We start from the raw sequence: 17,431 nt of genomic DNA on the forward strand, positions 1-17,431 counted from the left end.
CATAGCGGTAACAACGGTGGAGGGTCGAGCTCATTACAAAAAGGTGGGCTACTGTGTCATGGAGAGCGCGGACAGCAACGTCATAAACAGTAACGTCAATAAGGTTGAGTTGAGAGTCGAAAATGTCATAGATCAGTATCACTTTTTTGAGTTGCATAATTTAATTACGTCCTCTCCAAGGAATAGGGGCTGCAGGTGGGTGAAGATGAGAGAGGGTTGGGAAGAGGCGAATGTTGTGGGTACGAGAAGAAATGGCTGAGGTTGCGGAGGTTGAGCATTCCGAATCCCTTCAACCCATTGCGGGCCACGTGTCCAACGCAACAGCAGTGGGGGAAGATTAGCTGGCTGCCAGGTAGTCGTCGAGATTTCGGGTCTAAAAGTACGTGCTCACGTGGACCGGCCAGGGCAGGTTAAACTTAGAAGGTGTTCGTATGAGTCACCGATCAAGTGGTTGGCCGGGATGGCGCGGTCCGCCAATTCTTGAGGCGACGGAAGGAGAGGTGCATTCGGCAATATAGTCCGGTATAGGAGTCGGAGCCATAGCCTCGAGGCCACAACGAACAATTTCAAACCGTTGGACAAGGACATAAGGAGGGATGGGTATGCCAGTAGAGTAGCATCCACAGCAGACAAAGTGGCAGCCGTGTTAAGCAGGTAAGTGAAGTTGCAAGTTTCGCAATTTTGGGGGCTAATTTTTTTAGTGTGCTATAAACATTTTGTTCGAAATTTAAGCTCAAGCACTGACAACGTAGTTATCGCGCAGAAAAAGCATATTTATGCCAATACTGGAGTCATAACGTGCATCATCTAAAGGGTCACCTACGGTTACATAATAGAGGCGTAGAAGGTTCACCCATGCAATACTCCAAAGTTACAAAATACTCTGGAAGCTGGCCATTTGTAACTAGTTAAATAACAAGGTAGGCTTACATACTACTTAAATTCACTGGTTGTAACGTTATAGGATGGTATATCGACCGCAGAAAAAGATGTCACCAAGGCCAAGTTAGTTTGGGGTTATACTTCCTAATTTTGTGTCTTTCTCGCATAACTGCTTTTCACTCAAGACTTGTAAAATACACCTTGCAGTTTTATGCGTGTGCATGCATGTATACATTGCTGAAGCTTGATCAGTGCATACGTAAGCTGTACGTGTTTCTGAGGCTTCACTTTATGCTATGCTTAAAGGGGCCCTGCGACACGGGCGATAAAAGCTTTCACTTCGCTCTTTCCTTCGTGCATGGAAGCCGTGCGGAAGCTCTATAGTTATCACCTGCGCAGAGCGACACTGCGTGATTTGGTCGCCCCAGTAGAAACGTCTTCCAATTTTTGCTCTGCTTCTGCTTGTTTTCCTTTAAAGTGGCTAATGAAGGCGTTGGTTGCTGCTAAAACTAAACTAAAAGGTAGCCAGCCAACACAGCAGCAATATAGCTCGAGTGACGTCACTCGAGTGCGCCAACAATTCCCTGTCCCAGGTAGAGAGGGAAATCTTTTTAACAGGTTTCTATGTTATCTTATGGGCGAAGAGCCGTAATATTTCATTGGTGTACTTTTTAAAACCCCAATCTTAGCACCCGATGCGCTTGCTGACTAAGTTCTGAGACCATTTCAAATTTTTAATAAGTTGAAAAACGTGTCGCAGGGCCCTTTACTTTCCACCTCTACTTTCAGCTGTTGATAAAAGTAAGGAGGCGTATGTGCTGCTTTCTTACAATCCCGGATGACGCTTTTTAAATAAGACTCGTCAGCTACCGTACTCATGAGTTGCACCAGCAGCGCCGAGTTCCTTTCAGAGGCCTGTTGAGGAGCCCGTCACTTACACTGTAGTTGTGGGCGACGTAGTGGGCGAGAGCCGCTTCTCCGGGGCTGAGGAGTAGCCGCCTCACAATCCAATAAGCTCGTGTTGGTGGCGGGTTGGCACAGACCAGTACGGATATCCGGACCGGCTTTCCCACGATTGCCATCAGGGTTTTGTTCAGCGCTTTGACGTCGGGCCGACCTGCACGGCAAGGCAGAGGCAAGTGTCAAGCACCCGTGCAGCCACCCACGCCTCCTGGTGCTACGCGCTAAGGTCGAGGCATGGACACTCGTCTTAAAAGGAACAGATTTCGTTGGTTTTGACGGAAGGGTTGGGGAAAATCACTGCGGCTAAACTGTCGAATGAGAACTTGTACTTTCCGACATTGGGCATGAGGAGGAACTGCATTCTTTGGATGACTTTGACTGAAGTTCTAGTCCTTGTAGTTAGTGTGTATGGCAATATTCATTAAAGTGATCAAAACCTTTCGTTGATACGTTTAAGAATACAAACCCGTTTTTTTTTTTTTATTGGAAAGAGCTGGTACGGGTCTTCACTTTCTACTGTATCCTAAAGCTACGATACTATTGTGCTATCCGCGAAGCAAGCTAAGGATTGCTTCACGGCGGTATTCTTGAGGTTGGCTGCTAAGTGGTATAAATTCATACCCTCAGGCTGCATTGCTTTTTCTGCGCGCTTCAAATTTAAAGCAAGTTTTGTTCGGCTGTTATCCGCCTGCAATACCGGCCTAAAAGGACGAGGACTATCCAGGTTGGGTATTTTACTCTGACGGTGACTAAGGCGGGCGCATACGCGCGGGGGAATATAAGCCTAGAGAAATTCTAGTGGCGATTTTTGTGACACTTTCAACCAACGGCATGCGACATCACAAAATAGATGTACCGGTGTTTCAGGCCGTCGACGGCCACCCAGAAAGGAGATCTGATGGGCAACTTCGTTCTGTTGGAGTCTTAAAGAGGCCATATAGGCGAAATGCAAGCTTGATTCATTAGAAAAATTGGTTCGTTAGAATAACACTAACATCACTTTTAACGCAAAATTTCCTAAAATAAGCTCTATAATGAGGAAAAAAGAATAGGCATGCGACATTTGAGCTAAATTTCTGCACTGAACTCATGCCGTATTATGGGAAGCTCGTTGCGATTGGTTGGTCGGCAAAGTGGAAGAGAAATTAAATGGGGGTTATGATCTATCAGAACAAGCTATTAGCGCTCAAATTTAATGCAAATTCTTTTTTTTTTCCAGTGAGACTGTAGGGGTAACCAATGGAATTTACGAACGAATATGTAAACATGGAAGCACGAGTGCGTACGGTGGTAACTATGCCGGTCGACGCTGCACAGCAGTCGGGCGCGTTGGCTTGTTTGATACGACAATGACCCACGCGCATAAGCGACACTGCCACTTACGTGACCCTTCCTGTCGAGTCATACCTACACTTTCACGACACGATTACTATCAACCGTAACAATATAGCCGGTACGAGTCCGGTCCAACGAAAAAAAAAAAAAAAACTGTGTGAGGACAGTGGTCCTCCAGCAGTATCTTTACGCCATTAATGAAAAGAGATGGTAACCAGGCTAAGAAAAGGCATGGTTTGGCCGTTGGCGGTCGCCTTAGTCAACATACTAACTCCCGTTTCAGTACCTGCCCTGGAAACGTCATTGTCGACGTCCCGAAACACACTATGCAGCGGGAGAATTAAAATTTTGGCTTAAATTCTTGAATTTCTCAGTGAATAAAGCATTGTTCTCGGACAAGCGCTGACGACACTATGGAAACCCCAATCTTTCGAATAAAACAATTTTCAATTTTGTCTTCGTGGCCCCTTTAAGCGTATCAATCAAGGCCACAAAGGGGAAAAAAATGCTGCATGAGCAAGAAAACGCGTTGCTAGGCGACCCACATGATAGTCGGTGTGGGGCACCGCAGGCGGGAGCTTTTGAAGCGCGTCGTCTGCTACCGCGCATAAACAAACGGCGCTGCCAAAGCTCAAGCACTACCACTCATATTCACCTTAGTGAAACGAATTTAACTTTTGTGCTTATGCGTCCTAACCTTAAAGATTCGTGTCGCGGGCGTATGAACTTCGGTGATAGCGGTTAGCAAATCGCCTACACAGAGATCAATGGCGCAGCTGTCAGGGCAGAATTATGTACCTAATTAACCTTTATTGAAATGGAGAAAAATAATAAACATAATTATACAAACAATATAAAAAATAAAGAATGACGATAGAGGTAATAAGAATTTCGTTCACACGATACACAGGTTGACTTTTTCCCTACGTTTCAATAAAAAGGTGAAAAAATGAAGGAGATACGTGCTGTTGATTCCGACAACCATGATATGCGGAAGGAACTGAGAGGTTGCTGCGGCCCATCACGGCATCCACAACTGACCTTTTGTGCTTCAAAAGCTCTTGCTAATACTGGTGGAGCACGGGATTCAGAGACTTGGCCAGTGAGCGGACAAGTGTTCCCGCGATACAATTTCTGCTTCCCAGTTCCCGCTAACATGGAGAAGGAATCATGATGATGGCGATGACGAACTCAAAAGGTCGTGAAGCCCGTATCAACGCGCCGACAAGTAGCAAACCCTCGTTCTGACAAAGCCCTCAAGCCAGGAAACTGGCTTCGTTATAAGCGGCACTTCGTTAAAAACTAGAATGATTTGACCTCGGTGCACTGGAGTTAGAACCATGAAAAACCTGAACTCAAGTGATAAATCGGAAAAAGCGATTGCGTTATAACGGGAGTGTACTGTATTTGCTATATGTAAACCAGAACACATCATACTCTGTGATAACGAAAGGTTTTTTTTTTTTTTTTCGGCCGATGGATGGGGTGACGACCCACCCGAGATGGTGAGCAGTATGTCCCTGGTGCGGGCGCGCTCCTGCTTCCAGCCCAGGTGGTTGGTGGCCGTGCACTGGTAGCTGCCGGCGTCCGAGTACAGCACGGGGTCGAGCAGCAGCGAGCTCTCGGCCGCCATGCTCTCGAGGCGGCCCGAGCGCACGCGGGTCCAGCAGTACGAAGGGGGAGGCTTTCCGTCCGCCTTGCACTCCAGCTGCACGGGCTCGCCGAAGTCTGCGGCCACCTGCGACGGGGGCTGCTCCACGATTTCGGGCCCGTCTGCACGCACCGCCGCCCGACGAACACCATTCAGCAATGCGCACGTGGAGTAACCCGTAAGCATGGCACAGCATCTCTATTCCTCACTCCTACTGAGCCTCAACTAGGTGCCTGAACTAAGGTACGTTGCGCTGATGTTTGCCTCGCAAGCAGCAGCGCCGTTTTCTATATCCTGGTGGTTCGGCGGGGTCATTTCTTGTAGGAAAGATGCCACGCGTATCACAGGCTTGGTTTGTAGCATGCATATTACGTAAATGTCGGCGCTCTGTCCCAGACACCAACAGCCGGGATTACCACTAGTCAAGCACGGGCGTCCACACAAAGAAGGCTTCTAAGGGAACGTCACGATAACAAGGCCGAGAAGAACGAACAGCTTAAGTGGCGCTGGCTAAAATTCGTAACTCGCTGCTATTGTGGCCGACCAGTCAGACTGCAGTTAATACAAATGGCAGGGAGGAACCGATGCATTTATCACGGCCGTATTGGCACGGCATTCTGCAGGCAGTGGGTGATAACTGTTCGAGATATCGCCACTCCTTTATCAATGCCCTAGCGTGCGCTGCAGACAACTTTAGTGGGAAAAGTGCTGCGCTCACAGCGGCCTCTGTGCGGTGCAACATGACTATACTCCCCAAAGAAGGTACAGTCTATTCCCGTTAATACGAAGTCCACGCGAAGAGCGAAACACTTAAAATTGACCAAACTTCCAGTTAAACAAGAAGCCCGAGAACAGCGTCCTTACAAGACCAAAACACACCTCCCTTCTCGATTTCTTTCAGACTGCCGACTTTCGTCACCAAGTCGAGCGTACGACCCGGTTTGCCCGGATAGTTGTGATTTATCGCTAAAATCGAAGCCTGAAGCGCCCACCAAACGAACTGCTGACACGTCGCTGTGAGAAACAAAGAAGGTTGAGGACCTCAAGTGAAAGAGAGAGATGCATATGCTGGCATGAGTTTCAACTGCCTTGCCGCTTTATTTGTGTGCGCAGCCTCAGTTGCGATTGATTGATTATTGGATTGATTGTAGGTTTTGCCGACGCAATGCAGGCGATGAGGTGCGCCGTAGTGGAGAGCTCCGGATTAATTTTGACCACCTGGGGATCTTTAACGTGCGCCGAAATCTCGTACACACGGGCGTTTTAGCTTTTCGCCTCCACCAGAAAAGCGGCCGCCGTGGCGGGAATCGAACCCGCGACCTCGTGTTCAGCCGTGCAACGCCTTAGCTACTGAGCCACCGTGGCAGGTATCAGTTGCGATGGCACCGACATAAGTTCAAAACACGGAGCTGTTCTTGTGGTTGAAAATTTTGAGTTACATCGAGAAATGACGGTTGCCTCGATGTTTTTTTATTGAAAATAAGTTCCAATTAACCGATATAATAGGTTTTAGCTTCGAATTATCGCGCATTTTTCTTTATTAGATTGCATGTAAAATTGCGGGTACCAGCACATCACTTCCAATGAACCGAAAATTCCAATTCAGCAACTTCAAATGATCGAGAGTGGACTGCATGCACAGACCAAAGTTAATACCGTAGAAAATATTCGTTAGATTAGCAATAACGCTGGGAAGTAATCTAGTTAGTGTAGTTTATTCGAAGCATTGAGAATGTTTACACATTCCTTCTGTCCGCAAACGCAAGAACTGCGGCGCACAAGCCTTTGTCCCCGCCAAAGTGCGTGTTAAAATTCCTCGGAACAACTGCGCTCGTGCAAAGCACCAACTTTTTCCGTTCTCTATACTGCTGACAGCGGAGCTTGAGAAGGCCCGCATAAATGAACTGCACTTTCTTGTTCACCTCTTCCCCCTCTCACTTAACAGTCCGCAAGCTGTTGTAACTTTTGAGTAGTGTCGAAACAGAACACAGCGACAAAAGGAGGAAGGGGAACGCCTAAGGGAGAACGCACACGTGCTGTCGTCGAAACTATGGAGCGACGGCGGCGACAACTTCTGCTTTACGACAAAAGACGCGCTCAAAGGAGCAAGAGAACAGCTAAGAAGGAGCCAGGAGCCTTTTATGGCAGGCCGCCGCTAAGGGGGAGCCGGCGAAGGGGGCCAGGCGATGGGCGGAGGTTGTCTGCCTTTATTGCTCCGCTGTACCCTTGCGTACAAGGGCCGCTAACTTGTCCCCCGGTCTCGTGAAAGCGGCGAAAGGCAGCTGCCTCTCGAGACAAGTGGCCACTGTTATAAGAATGTCGCCGCGCCGCCCTGCGGGGGTGAACGCGAGACAGCAGTCGACTGGGCAATTAAAAGTTTGCCACAAGGCAGCGCGCCCGCCGTCCCGTCTGCTTTTCTTCCACGCTTCGTCGATCAAAACGAAAACAGTTTGTGCGCCGTCGAGGGTATGGCGGTAGCGCGTCTCTGAACTCTGGTTTAGTCGGCGGATGGGTTTGGAACTAGTTTTTTGTCTCTCGCTAGCTGACTGCCCCCTCCTATCCGTCATTAAAGTTTAGACAGCGTGAGGCATGCTTAGCTGCTTCAAAGCCTAAAAACGGCGCATATTGCACGCTTCGCCAGGGCGGACTCAGCGAAGCGAGCGTCACGCTTGCTAAGTGGACTACAAGAAAAAAAAAAAGCGAGACATGCAGACACGCAAAAACAAAAATAGAGGAATGTTAAACTTCTGATGAGTGGCGCTAAGTCTACTTATCAAGTGATGCAGAGTTAATCATTTACACCCCCACCCCCCTGAGAAAAAAAAAACGTTTACATAAGCCTAATTTGAGAGAATTCACGCCTCACTCAGTCATTTAACAGGGGGATTGGAAGGTGATTACGAGCTGTATTTAGGCACCATCATAGCTGACCATGAAGTTAATGCTCAAGCAGCGAAAGAAACGGTTTGCTTTGCAACACCAGTGTTTTTATCCAGTTTTTAGTACCGATGCTGCTAAATTTAGCATTGTCACGTCTGCCGTGCTGCTGAAGTTGCAGTGATGGAAGGAATTGTGAGAACTGCTTTTATGTCCTAATAGTCCGCATAGGCCTAGTAAAATAGAAGCTTAGATGGATGGTAGACAAGTTCTTTTCTTCTATTTTACGGAAATTCAAGAGAAAAGGAAGCTAAGAAACGTGCTTGCAACTTTTCTGTACTTTGCGAAGATTTGCAATTCGTACGCTTCCCCGTAGTTACGCTTGCCTGCTCATTTCGCGGTGTTGTCAAATATAAAACCGGAAGGTCGTTGGCCAGCTGCCGAACTACCCTAATCCGGTCTGAGCATCACCGTATCTCCGGACCAATAAGTGCTGCAGAGGTACAGATGGTTAAGGTATGTTAGAGACAACCGAAACTACCTTTAAGGGTCAGTTCCTTCGGCCCGCAATCTTACCCCTCGAACGCTGATTACTACAAAAAACCGATGGCTCTCTGCTTCCGGGTTTCGCAGCTGCAATTATGCCGGCTTGTGGCTCTGTGCTAAGCTCGGTAACCACGGTTCTCCAATCGTGAGTCGGTAGACTTGTGATTAAAATGGGGATAGACTCTAATGTCGAATGGTCTGAATAAAAGAGCACAAAAACACTCGACCTTCGCTTTGCTGCATAAAAAGGACTATTTCGGTTTATCAGAAATGCTGGAAAAAAGACCTAATTAGGTTAAAAACACCATTATTTCGATGCCAGCTATGCCCTAGCGCATCTTTTTCACCGAGGATTGTTCGACGATTCGGGAAACTCAACACAACGAACCCAATTCTACAAAAATTACAGAAAAAATGTTTATTAAAAGAAAGAGAAATGCCTCGGGAACTTAGGTCTGCCCACGTGTTTTGAAGACGAAAGCTTAGCGATTGTGCGAGACTTCTTTTCTCCTACATCGTGTCTGCGTATCTTAGATTTTGTTTCGCGTCTTTTGACGCGAATTACTCCGACGGGCAGACTGGCCGCAGTTGATGCGGCAGCCGCCCCACAGTCAGTGCTCTCCTCTTTGTGCACCTGCAGTTCTACTCATGAGGCGTCACGTTTACCTGTCACACGATGCGCACCAGGGTAATTGTTATTCCCCTCCGGCAGGATGTCGAATTAGCGCAGTGTTACCACACTTTTCTCCTGCTCTTGGGACATGGGTACAAAGCCACGCGAATCCAAATGTGCTTTTCTTCAACGGCCGTTTGGTACCATTTGTGTTGACGCCGCCATCACAACAGCGACGGTCCCTATACGCGTTGGATGAGACATTTCCCAGTCTAAAACTACAACACGAATGCCGCAGAAGCCTAACAAAAATCCCTGTCGTACGACAAAAAAATTTGCTGTGACAACAGAAGCTCTGTCGTTACGACAAAGCCGTTTGTTGTTACGACAAGCATTTATGTCGTAACGACAAAGTTAATTATCACAACAAAAAACATTTCTGTAGTCACAACAGAACTGCCTGTCGATATGACAGCCATCACGCTGTCGTGACATTGCCAGCTGCCAGAATCACGACAGAAGAATACGACAAGACGACAGTACGACACGAAAAAATACGACAAAGTACAAAAATTTTTGTTGTCGTTCTTCTGATAAGATATGCACCTTAAAGGAGCCATGCAGACAAAATACAAGCTTGCTTTATTCGAAAGATTTTGTTTTTTATAGCTCGCCCAATGCTATTCCGGCAGCAAACGATGCTTTATTCCATCCAAAATAATCAATTTAAGTTAAAATTTTGATTCGATACCAAATCGTGTGTTTCGTGACGTTTGCAATGACGTAACAAGGACAGGCCTTCACGCGAACATTATTAAGCCATTTAGTCAGCAGTGGACTGGGAACGCCTTGTTTACGGTCAGTATTCCTAGATGTCGCCACCGTACTCCGCAGGACCGCAGTATGCCCTCGCTTTGTTTCTGGCCGTATTTGCACCTAGCCTGTTTTTGGTACGGTTCGAAGTAATCGTTTCGTGAAACATGGGATACCCTCGACAAACAGGGTCACGCCAAACGATGTCGCTTACGCCAATCGGCCAATGTCGTGTGAGACAACTCAAAGAGCCGGACTGCTGTGCCGCTATAACAAGCATAGCGCGAGCAGTACCAACAGCAGCACGCACTGGTACTTGTATGTTTACGTGTACTTTCGTAACTTCCATTGTTTTCCCCACAATTCTCACTGCTATAATAATATATACATTACATTTCAGCGAAAATAGCTCGCTCTGCAAGCTTATAAGCCCTGCCTAACTTGCGTTTGCTTTTGCTGGCCTCAACCAATCGCACAGGTGTGCATATTACGTCACAGGTTCTATACGGGAAATTAGATAGTGAGTCACACAGCCATTCCTTTTTTCCTAATTATATAGCTTATTTAGCGAAGTTTACGTTAAATGTGGTTCCAGTATAATTTTAACGAGGCCAACGTTCGAATGAATCAAACTTGTGTTTGGTCTGCCTGGCCCCATTATACATGCCCAAAAAGGTGCAGTGTTCTCAGCCATCTTGGGATGTAGAAGGGCGGTAACAGTAACGGGGATTCGGCAATGAAGCGTGGAAGTGGAGGGAGCCTTGAACGGCTATCTTTCAGGCCGTCGCGTTCTCCCCAGTTGCGAAAACAACCCCGAGTATACGACCTGAAGAGGACGAAAGCGACACCTCCTATTCTGAAAAAAACTTTTGCTTTAGCGAGGAAGAACAATCAGTCTCCTGGATTTATACAAATGTGTCTCCTTGCTCCACCCGCAGCGACTAGTTGCTAACGATTGGGGGTTGCCGTTGCACCTCACAAAGCTGCAAATAACAAAAGAAGAGTTCTTGATGACCAAAGCTCCGCACGGGAAAGTGGCTATTTATATCTAGATTGCTTACTTTGGCGGACGATGCGAAGAAAACTCTGAGTATATAGAGTAAGAACGCTCGCAAGACGGTCACACAGGAAGGAAGGGCGGCGACTTGAAGAATGTCGTCGGTCTGATCTCAAGATTTAATGCATGACTGCCATCAGCTTCAACTGTTCACTCAGGTAAGGGTCTAATTCTCAATCCAATGCCAGTTCCACATCCCCTAGCCTTCAGGACAGATTCAAACGTGATTTAATACAGACGCATTTACGTTGGCTTTTCTATGGCAGAATCCACGACTGTACGTGCGATCACCAAATTCCAAGAAGCAAGGAGCGAATTCGGTTTAGTTCATTTTCACCTATTTTTTTTTTCTTATGGTGATGTGTGTTGCCTCCTTATGTTAACCGGGGAATTGACAAAGCACCCTGATTTGGTTTCTGGGTAACCGAGGGTGCCCCTGAAAGCTTCTTTATTATTGCTGCTTCAGTGGTATTTCAGGAATAATTTGGAGTTGTCGTACAACAATCCAATTTTTATCAATGAAAAAAGACTGGACATAGCCTATATTTCCTCCTCACAACATGGAGTAAGAAACAGACGAACACATTGTGCCTCTTCATGCGACTGTCTAATGTTACGCTGAAATTTGCAAGACTGAGTTAGGCAAGAATCAAACTCGCCCAACGTCATTTTTGTACTCCAATTGATATCTTGTTGCGGGCGAAGTGAAGTTTGCCGACTTTAACTTTACCCTACTTCCTTTTGTCTTACCTATTTTACGGCCGCTGCATCCATATCGATCAAATATAGACGCATTGTTGTTCTTCATTCCATACCTAATGGTCTAGCTTTAAATATGGGAAGTTTTGTTTTAACACACTGAGTGAGCACAGGCGGAACAGAATCAGCGCACATTCTGGCCGAATGACGATGAGATAGTGCCATCCCAGCAAGCTTACCATGCTGTTCTGGCGACCGCGATAGTGGACAAGAACACAAGCAAAACAGTTAAAGATTCGCGCGTTGGCACACGTTGCTTTCGTATGGGTTGATCGTAAAGTGAAGTGGAAACGTGTGGTGGCAGCCGTCAGCCACATCTTTTCTTCTGTACGCCACTGCTAGCCCATAGAAGCGGCAGTTCCAATTGTATAGCGCAGTCGGCAAGTGCGCTGCGATAAGGCGAGCAAGAGTCGCGCCAGCCGCAGCGGCTTTGAGTTCCTCATGGAAGTGCATGTTCTTTCAGAAGATATGGTTACGGGCGCGGGTAGGGTAAGAAAGTAAGACGCACGCAACATGCATGTCGGTTTGCTTTTTGGCGAGTAGTGACGATATTTCCAGGCGCCCGTGAACGCTATGCCTTTTTGGGAAGTGAGAGCATGGTGTACTTAAAGACAGAGTTGTGCCGTTCGGGGCTGGTCCGGAAGGTCCTTTTTGCGATGAAAATTCCTGCTAAGGAACTCCTGTTGTAAGCAGCGCCCCTTGCGGCCGTTGCTTACCAGATGGCTTCTCAAGTTTTGTTTGCTAAATTTATCCTTATTTATTGCTTTAAACAGTTTTATTTCTTTAATTTATGACATCATGTTTTATAAAACACGTTAAATGACTGTTGAGATTGGTTTAAAAACTTTTAGGTGGCGCTGGCTGCAACAGGAGTTCTCTTGGGAACGCCTGCATGCCATGTAATTATTTCATCGCAAAATGGACCTGTGATCTCGATTGGCTTTCTTCTTCACGGTCCACCTCTATCTTCTGCAGTGAGTATATAGTAGTAAGTGCGCGTAACGACTGCGAGGCATGCGCTCTGTTCAAAACGCCAAAACGTCTGCGCAATGCTAACTCCTGGGACGACTCATCGGGACCAGCCGTAGCTGAAGACTTCCAAACGCGTACTTTTTGGGGGGTCTTCTGGGAAGTAATGCATTGACTGGCGGCCGCTATTGTTTCAGATTTTTAATTGCACCAAAATATTTGACATTCTCACATGCAGCACGATACGACACCGAGCCATTGACGTACGGCCTACAGAAGCACAACATAGAACACTCCTTTTATGTTCCTTATTGGGCCCTTCATGCTGATTGATTGATTGATTGATTGATTGATTGATTGATTGATTGATTGATTGATTGATTGATTGATTGATTGATTGATTGATTGGGGGTTTAACGCGCCGACGCAACGTAGGCGATGAGGCGCGCCGTAGTGGAGGGCTCCGCATTAATTTCGACTACATGGGGATCTTTAACGTGCACTGAAATCTCGTACACACGGGTGTTTTCGCTTTTCGACTCCATCTAAAAAGCAGCCGTGATTGATTGATTCATTGATTGACTGACTGATGGACTTTTTTATTTATTTATTTATTTATTTATTTATTTATTTATTTATTTATTTATTTATTTATTTATTTATTTATTGATTGATTGATTGATTGATTGATTGATTGATTGATTGATTGATTGATTGATTGATTGATTGATTGATTGATTGATTGATTGATTGATTGATTGATTGATTGATTGATTGATTGATTGATTGATTGATTGATTGATTGATTGATTGATTGATTGATTGATTGATTGATTGATTGATTGATTGATTGATTGATTGATTGATTGATTGATTGATTGATTGATTGATTGATTGATTGATTGATTGATTGATTGATTGATTGATTGATTGATTGATTGATTGATTGATTGATTGATTGATTGATTGATTGATTGATTGATTGATTGATTGATTGATTGATTGATTGATTGATTGATTGATTGATTGATTGATTGATTGATTGATTGATTGATTGATTGATTGATTGATTGATTGATTGATTGATTGATTGATTGATTGATTGATTGATTGATTGATTGATTGATTGATTGATTGATTGATTGATTGATTGATTGATTGATTGATTGATTGATTGATTGATTGATTGATTGATTGATTGATTGATTGATTGATTGATTGATTGATTGATTGATTGATTGATTGATTGATTGATTGATTGATTGATTGATTGATTGATTGATTGATTGATTGATTGATTGATTGATTGATTGATTGATTGATTGATTGATTGATTGATTGATTGATTGATTGATTGATTGATTGATTGATTGATTGATTGATTGATTGATTGATTGATTGATTGATTGATTGATTGATTGATTGATTGATTGATTGATTGATTGATTGATTGATTGATTGATTGATTGATTGATTGATTGATTGATTGATTGATTGATTGATTGATTGATTGATTGATTGATTGATTGATTGATTGATTGATTGATTGATTGATTGATTGATTGATTGATTGATTGATTGATTGATTGATTGATTGATTGATTGATTGATTGATTGATTGATTGATTGATTGATTGATTGATTGATTGATTGATTGATTGATTGATTGATTGATTGATTGATTGATTGATTGATTGATTGATTGATTGATTGATTGATTGATTGATTGATTGATTGATTGATTGATTGATTGATTGATTGATTGATTGATTGATTGATTGATTGATTGATTGATTGATTGATTGATTGATTGATTGATTGATTGATTGATTGATTGATTGATTGATTGATTGATTGATTGTAAAACGTTCACTGAAAAAATAATTATTTGGCTGCAGAACCCTCGACAAGTGAAATAGCTCCGGTACATCCTTTGAACGTATTTCTGCGAGCTTTATTATTTTTCTTTTCTGTGGGGAACGGGGAACTGCACTCACATCGCACGTTGAGGAAGTAGCCGAAGGAGGCGAAGTTCCCGAGGCGGTGGACGGCAGCGCAGCGGTACCAGCCTGCGTGGTGGCGCTCGATGGCCGAGAAGTTGAGGTATCCGTCGGGGCTCTGCGCCACGGGCGGCGGTTTGTCATCCTTGAGCCAGCGCGGCGCGCACGGTGGATTCGCGTCGACCGCGCAGTGCAGGGACACCGGCATCTTCTCCAGGATCGGGAACCCGAACCCCGGCTCCCGGGAGATCGAGAAGGACGGCACGTCTGCACGGATGCGTTACCGCACAGGCTGATGCAAAACGCGCACAAAAAATACAGCCACTTTATTTCCGCCGTTCATCTATAAATGATAAGCATTACTTGGCTTGCGTGAATTAGTCAAAGTTATGCATGTTTGTGCATGCGTGGATGCTTGTGTGTGCGTGTATGTGCTTGAGTGCGTGCGTGCGTGCCATGTGAGCGCATGCGCGTGCTGGCTAATACGCCACTGTTCAACCACGTGCTGTATCATCTACATTGGAGCACCAAAACAGAACGAAATTCACGATAGTAACACGAACATTCGAAAATGCGGAACCATTACATCTCCCATTCAACGAAGAAGCCGGCGTCTGCATTGGAAGCAGGCTACTCAAGCCGCGTGACTGCGAATCATTCTACAGCGGGGGCATTTCAATATTACAGCTGTATAACAGGGGATGGGCTGCTTTTCAACGCGTAATCACGTGCAGAATCACGCGGAAAGCGCAGAGCGCATCAATCATTTACCGCACTGCCTCCCCCGACAGCGCAACGTCACCAGCGTGCCAGGACGCTCTGCGGCGTTTTCTGGTGCGGGTTATTTTCTGGAGTTCCAAAGGTGGCATGTTCGCAGAAATTTCAGCTGCCAACATGCTATAGCTTTGGAACTGCAGAAAATAACCCGCACTAATTTAATTCGAAACTTCGAAAACAGTGCTCCAAGCACAAAACGAGGAGTGTTCAGCGCTTTAAATTTTACATTAATGGTTTCGCATTCACGAATCATCAGAAGCACTTGGGATTTCTAGGATTGGTTTTTTATCGATATGAACACAAACACACGGCTTCAATGTCGCGTTACCTTTCTGCAGGTCACTCTTCTAATTACTTGGAAACAACGTACACCCGCATTTTCCGGTGATGCTAAAGCCTCTTCCAGTTCTACAAATGTTTCGACAGCAATCGATTGATTGATTGTAGGGTTTAACGCGCCGACGAAACGCAGGCGATGAGGCGCGCCGTGGTGGAGGGCTCCGGATTAATTTTGACCGCCTGGAGATGTTTAACGTGCGCCGAAATCTCGTACACACGGGCATTTTTTGCTCTTCGCCTCCATCAGAAAAGCGGCCGCCATGGCCGGGAATCTAACCCGCGCCCTCGTGCTCAGCAGCGCAACGCCTTAGCCACTGAGCCACCACGGCGGGTCGACATCAATCAAACCCCTTTTGTATTTTGTTTGGCGATTGCGTACATCATTCTTAAAGCAAGCGAGTTTAACTCGGCGTTGGTTAGGCGTGTCTAAAACGCGCGCCCTGCGCTCCCAGACGACACGGAGGACAGGCAAGGCGGCGCTCACATAGGACGTCTAGGGAGGCGGAGACGGCCGTGGAGGTGGGCCACGAGACGTGGTACACGTGGCAGGACAGCTGCAGGCCGTGCAGGTCCCGCGACGCGTTGAGGCTTAGCAGGCTGCGCGTGGTGTACGAGTCCTCCTGGGGCGAGAACTCCACGAAGATCTGGCTGGCCGCGGTCATGTTGGTGTCGCCCAGCATCCAGTGCATGTGGCGCACGGCCGGAACTGCACGGCGCGCCACGCAGCCGATCTCCACCTCCTCGCGCTCCTGGATGGTGATCTGGGCGCCCTCGCGGAGCCGCTCCCCTCCCAGCGTCAGGAAAGGCTCCTCGGGAGCGCCTGCGCGAACAAGAACGAGTTCGGGTGGGAACCAACGAAGCCACCATGTGTGCCGACAGAATCACGTTTCCAAGTTCTCATGCACCTTTAGCCAAACATTCCTCGGTCACTTAAGTCTGCTTACGTGGTTTGACGGCAAAAGCCTAGCGACTATAGCCCCGGATACATGGACACGACGAGAAAGGGTCGAGTCGACTGGTGGGTTCAGCTACCTCGACCCCTCCCGAGTTTATATGAACCCCGTCCAAAGAATCGCGGTGAGGGGAGCGGAGGGGTTGCCGGAAAAAGGAGAACCGTATTTTCACGATTCTAACACGCACCCTCTTTTGCTAAAGGGTAGCCCTAATATTTTGTGTGCGCGTTACAATTGGGCTCAAAACCGAAATAAGCTATAAAGCGGCCAGCAGCATTGCCATGTGGAAAATCCAACTCAATCCAATAAGAAATATCCGTCAACACAGTGCGAGTGAATTTCGGCGCACTAGTTCCTCAATGGCATGCCGCATACCTTGGTCAGCTGTCGCACATTTTCTTTTTGTGCTGCTGCAATTACTCCGTCACGCCTAGAATTATGAAGGTCAAGGCACTTGAAATCAACAGCTTCAATGTTCCCAGCTATAACTTTGTTCCCAGCAGGAGCTGGATAAGCAATCTTATAAAGCACAATCATTTTTGGCTTCCACAGCTGCATACGCCAAATAAAATCTCCCTCTTTCAGGTACGTAGTGTCATGTCTTTTTCATCTGCGCAGTACCGTCAGAGGCACTTCCTCCCTACGTGGGCAATGTCAACGCTCTCCTTGACCAACCCATCACTGTAAGTGAAGTTAGGGGTGCTATCTTGGCACTGCGCACTCGCTCTGCTCCTGGGCCGGACGGTATTACAAATAGAATGCTGAGAAACCTAGATGACGAGTCCGTTGAAGCCCTCACACGATACATGAACGTGTGCTGGAAGACTGGGCGACTACCGGCTCAGTGGAAAACGGCCAAGGTTGTCATGATACCTAAGCCAGGCAAAAAACTACAGA

At 46.2% G+C, this 17,431-nt stretch overlaps 1 protein-coding gene across 1 annotated transcript in view; it reads right to left on the bottom strand.

Moving 5' to 3' along the window:
* The window catches only part of LOC144178506 (kin of IRRE-like protein 2), a 166,288-nt gene that overhangs the window by 6,161 nt on the left and 142,696 nt on the right, over window positions 1-17,431 (bottom strand). The window contains exons 5-8 of the mRNA XM_077706421.1: window positions 16,066-16,401; window positions 14,463-14,732; window positions 4,678-4,953; window positions 1,821-1,999 (exon numbers count right to left, since the gene is read on the bottom strand). Of these exons, the coding sequence (XP_077562547.1) occupies window positions 1,821-1,999; window positions 4,678-4,953; window positions 14,463-14,732; window positions 16,066-16,401 (1,061 nt within the window). The remainder of the gene's footprint in view (window positions 1-1,820; window positions 2,000-4,677; window positions 4,954-14,462; window positions 14,733-16,065; window positions 16,402-17,431) is intronic.

This window comes from Haemaphysalis longicornis, unplaced genomic scaffold, assembly GCF_048455015.1.
Source record: "Haemaphysalis longicornis isolate Haplotype H1 unplaced genomic scaffold, Haemaphysalis longicornis Haplotype H1 scaffold_4, whole genome shotgun sequence".
In the NCBI taxonomy this organism is placed as follows: domain Eukaryota; kingdom Metazoa; phylum Arthropoda; class Arachnida; order Ixodida; family Ixodidae; genus Haemaphysalis; species Haemaphysalis longicornis.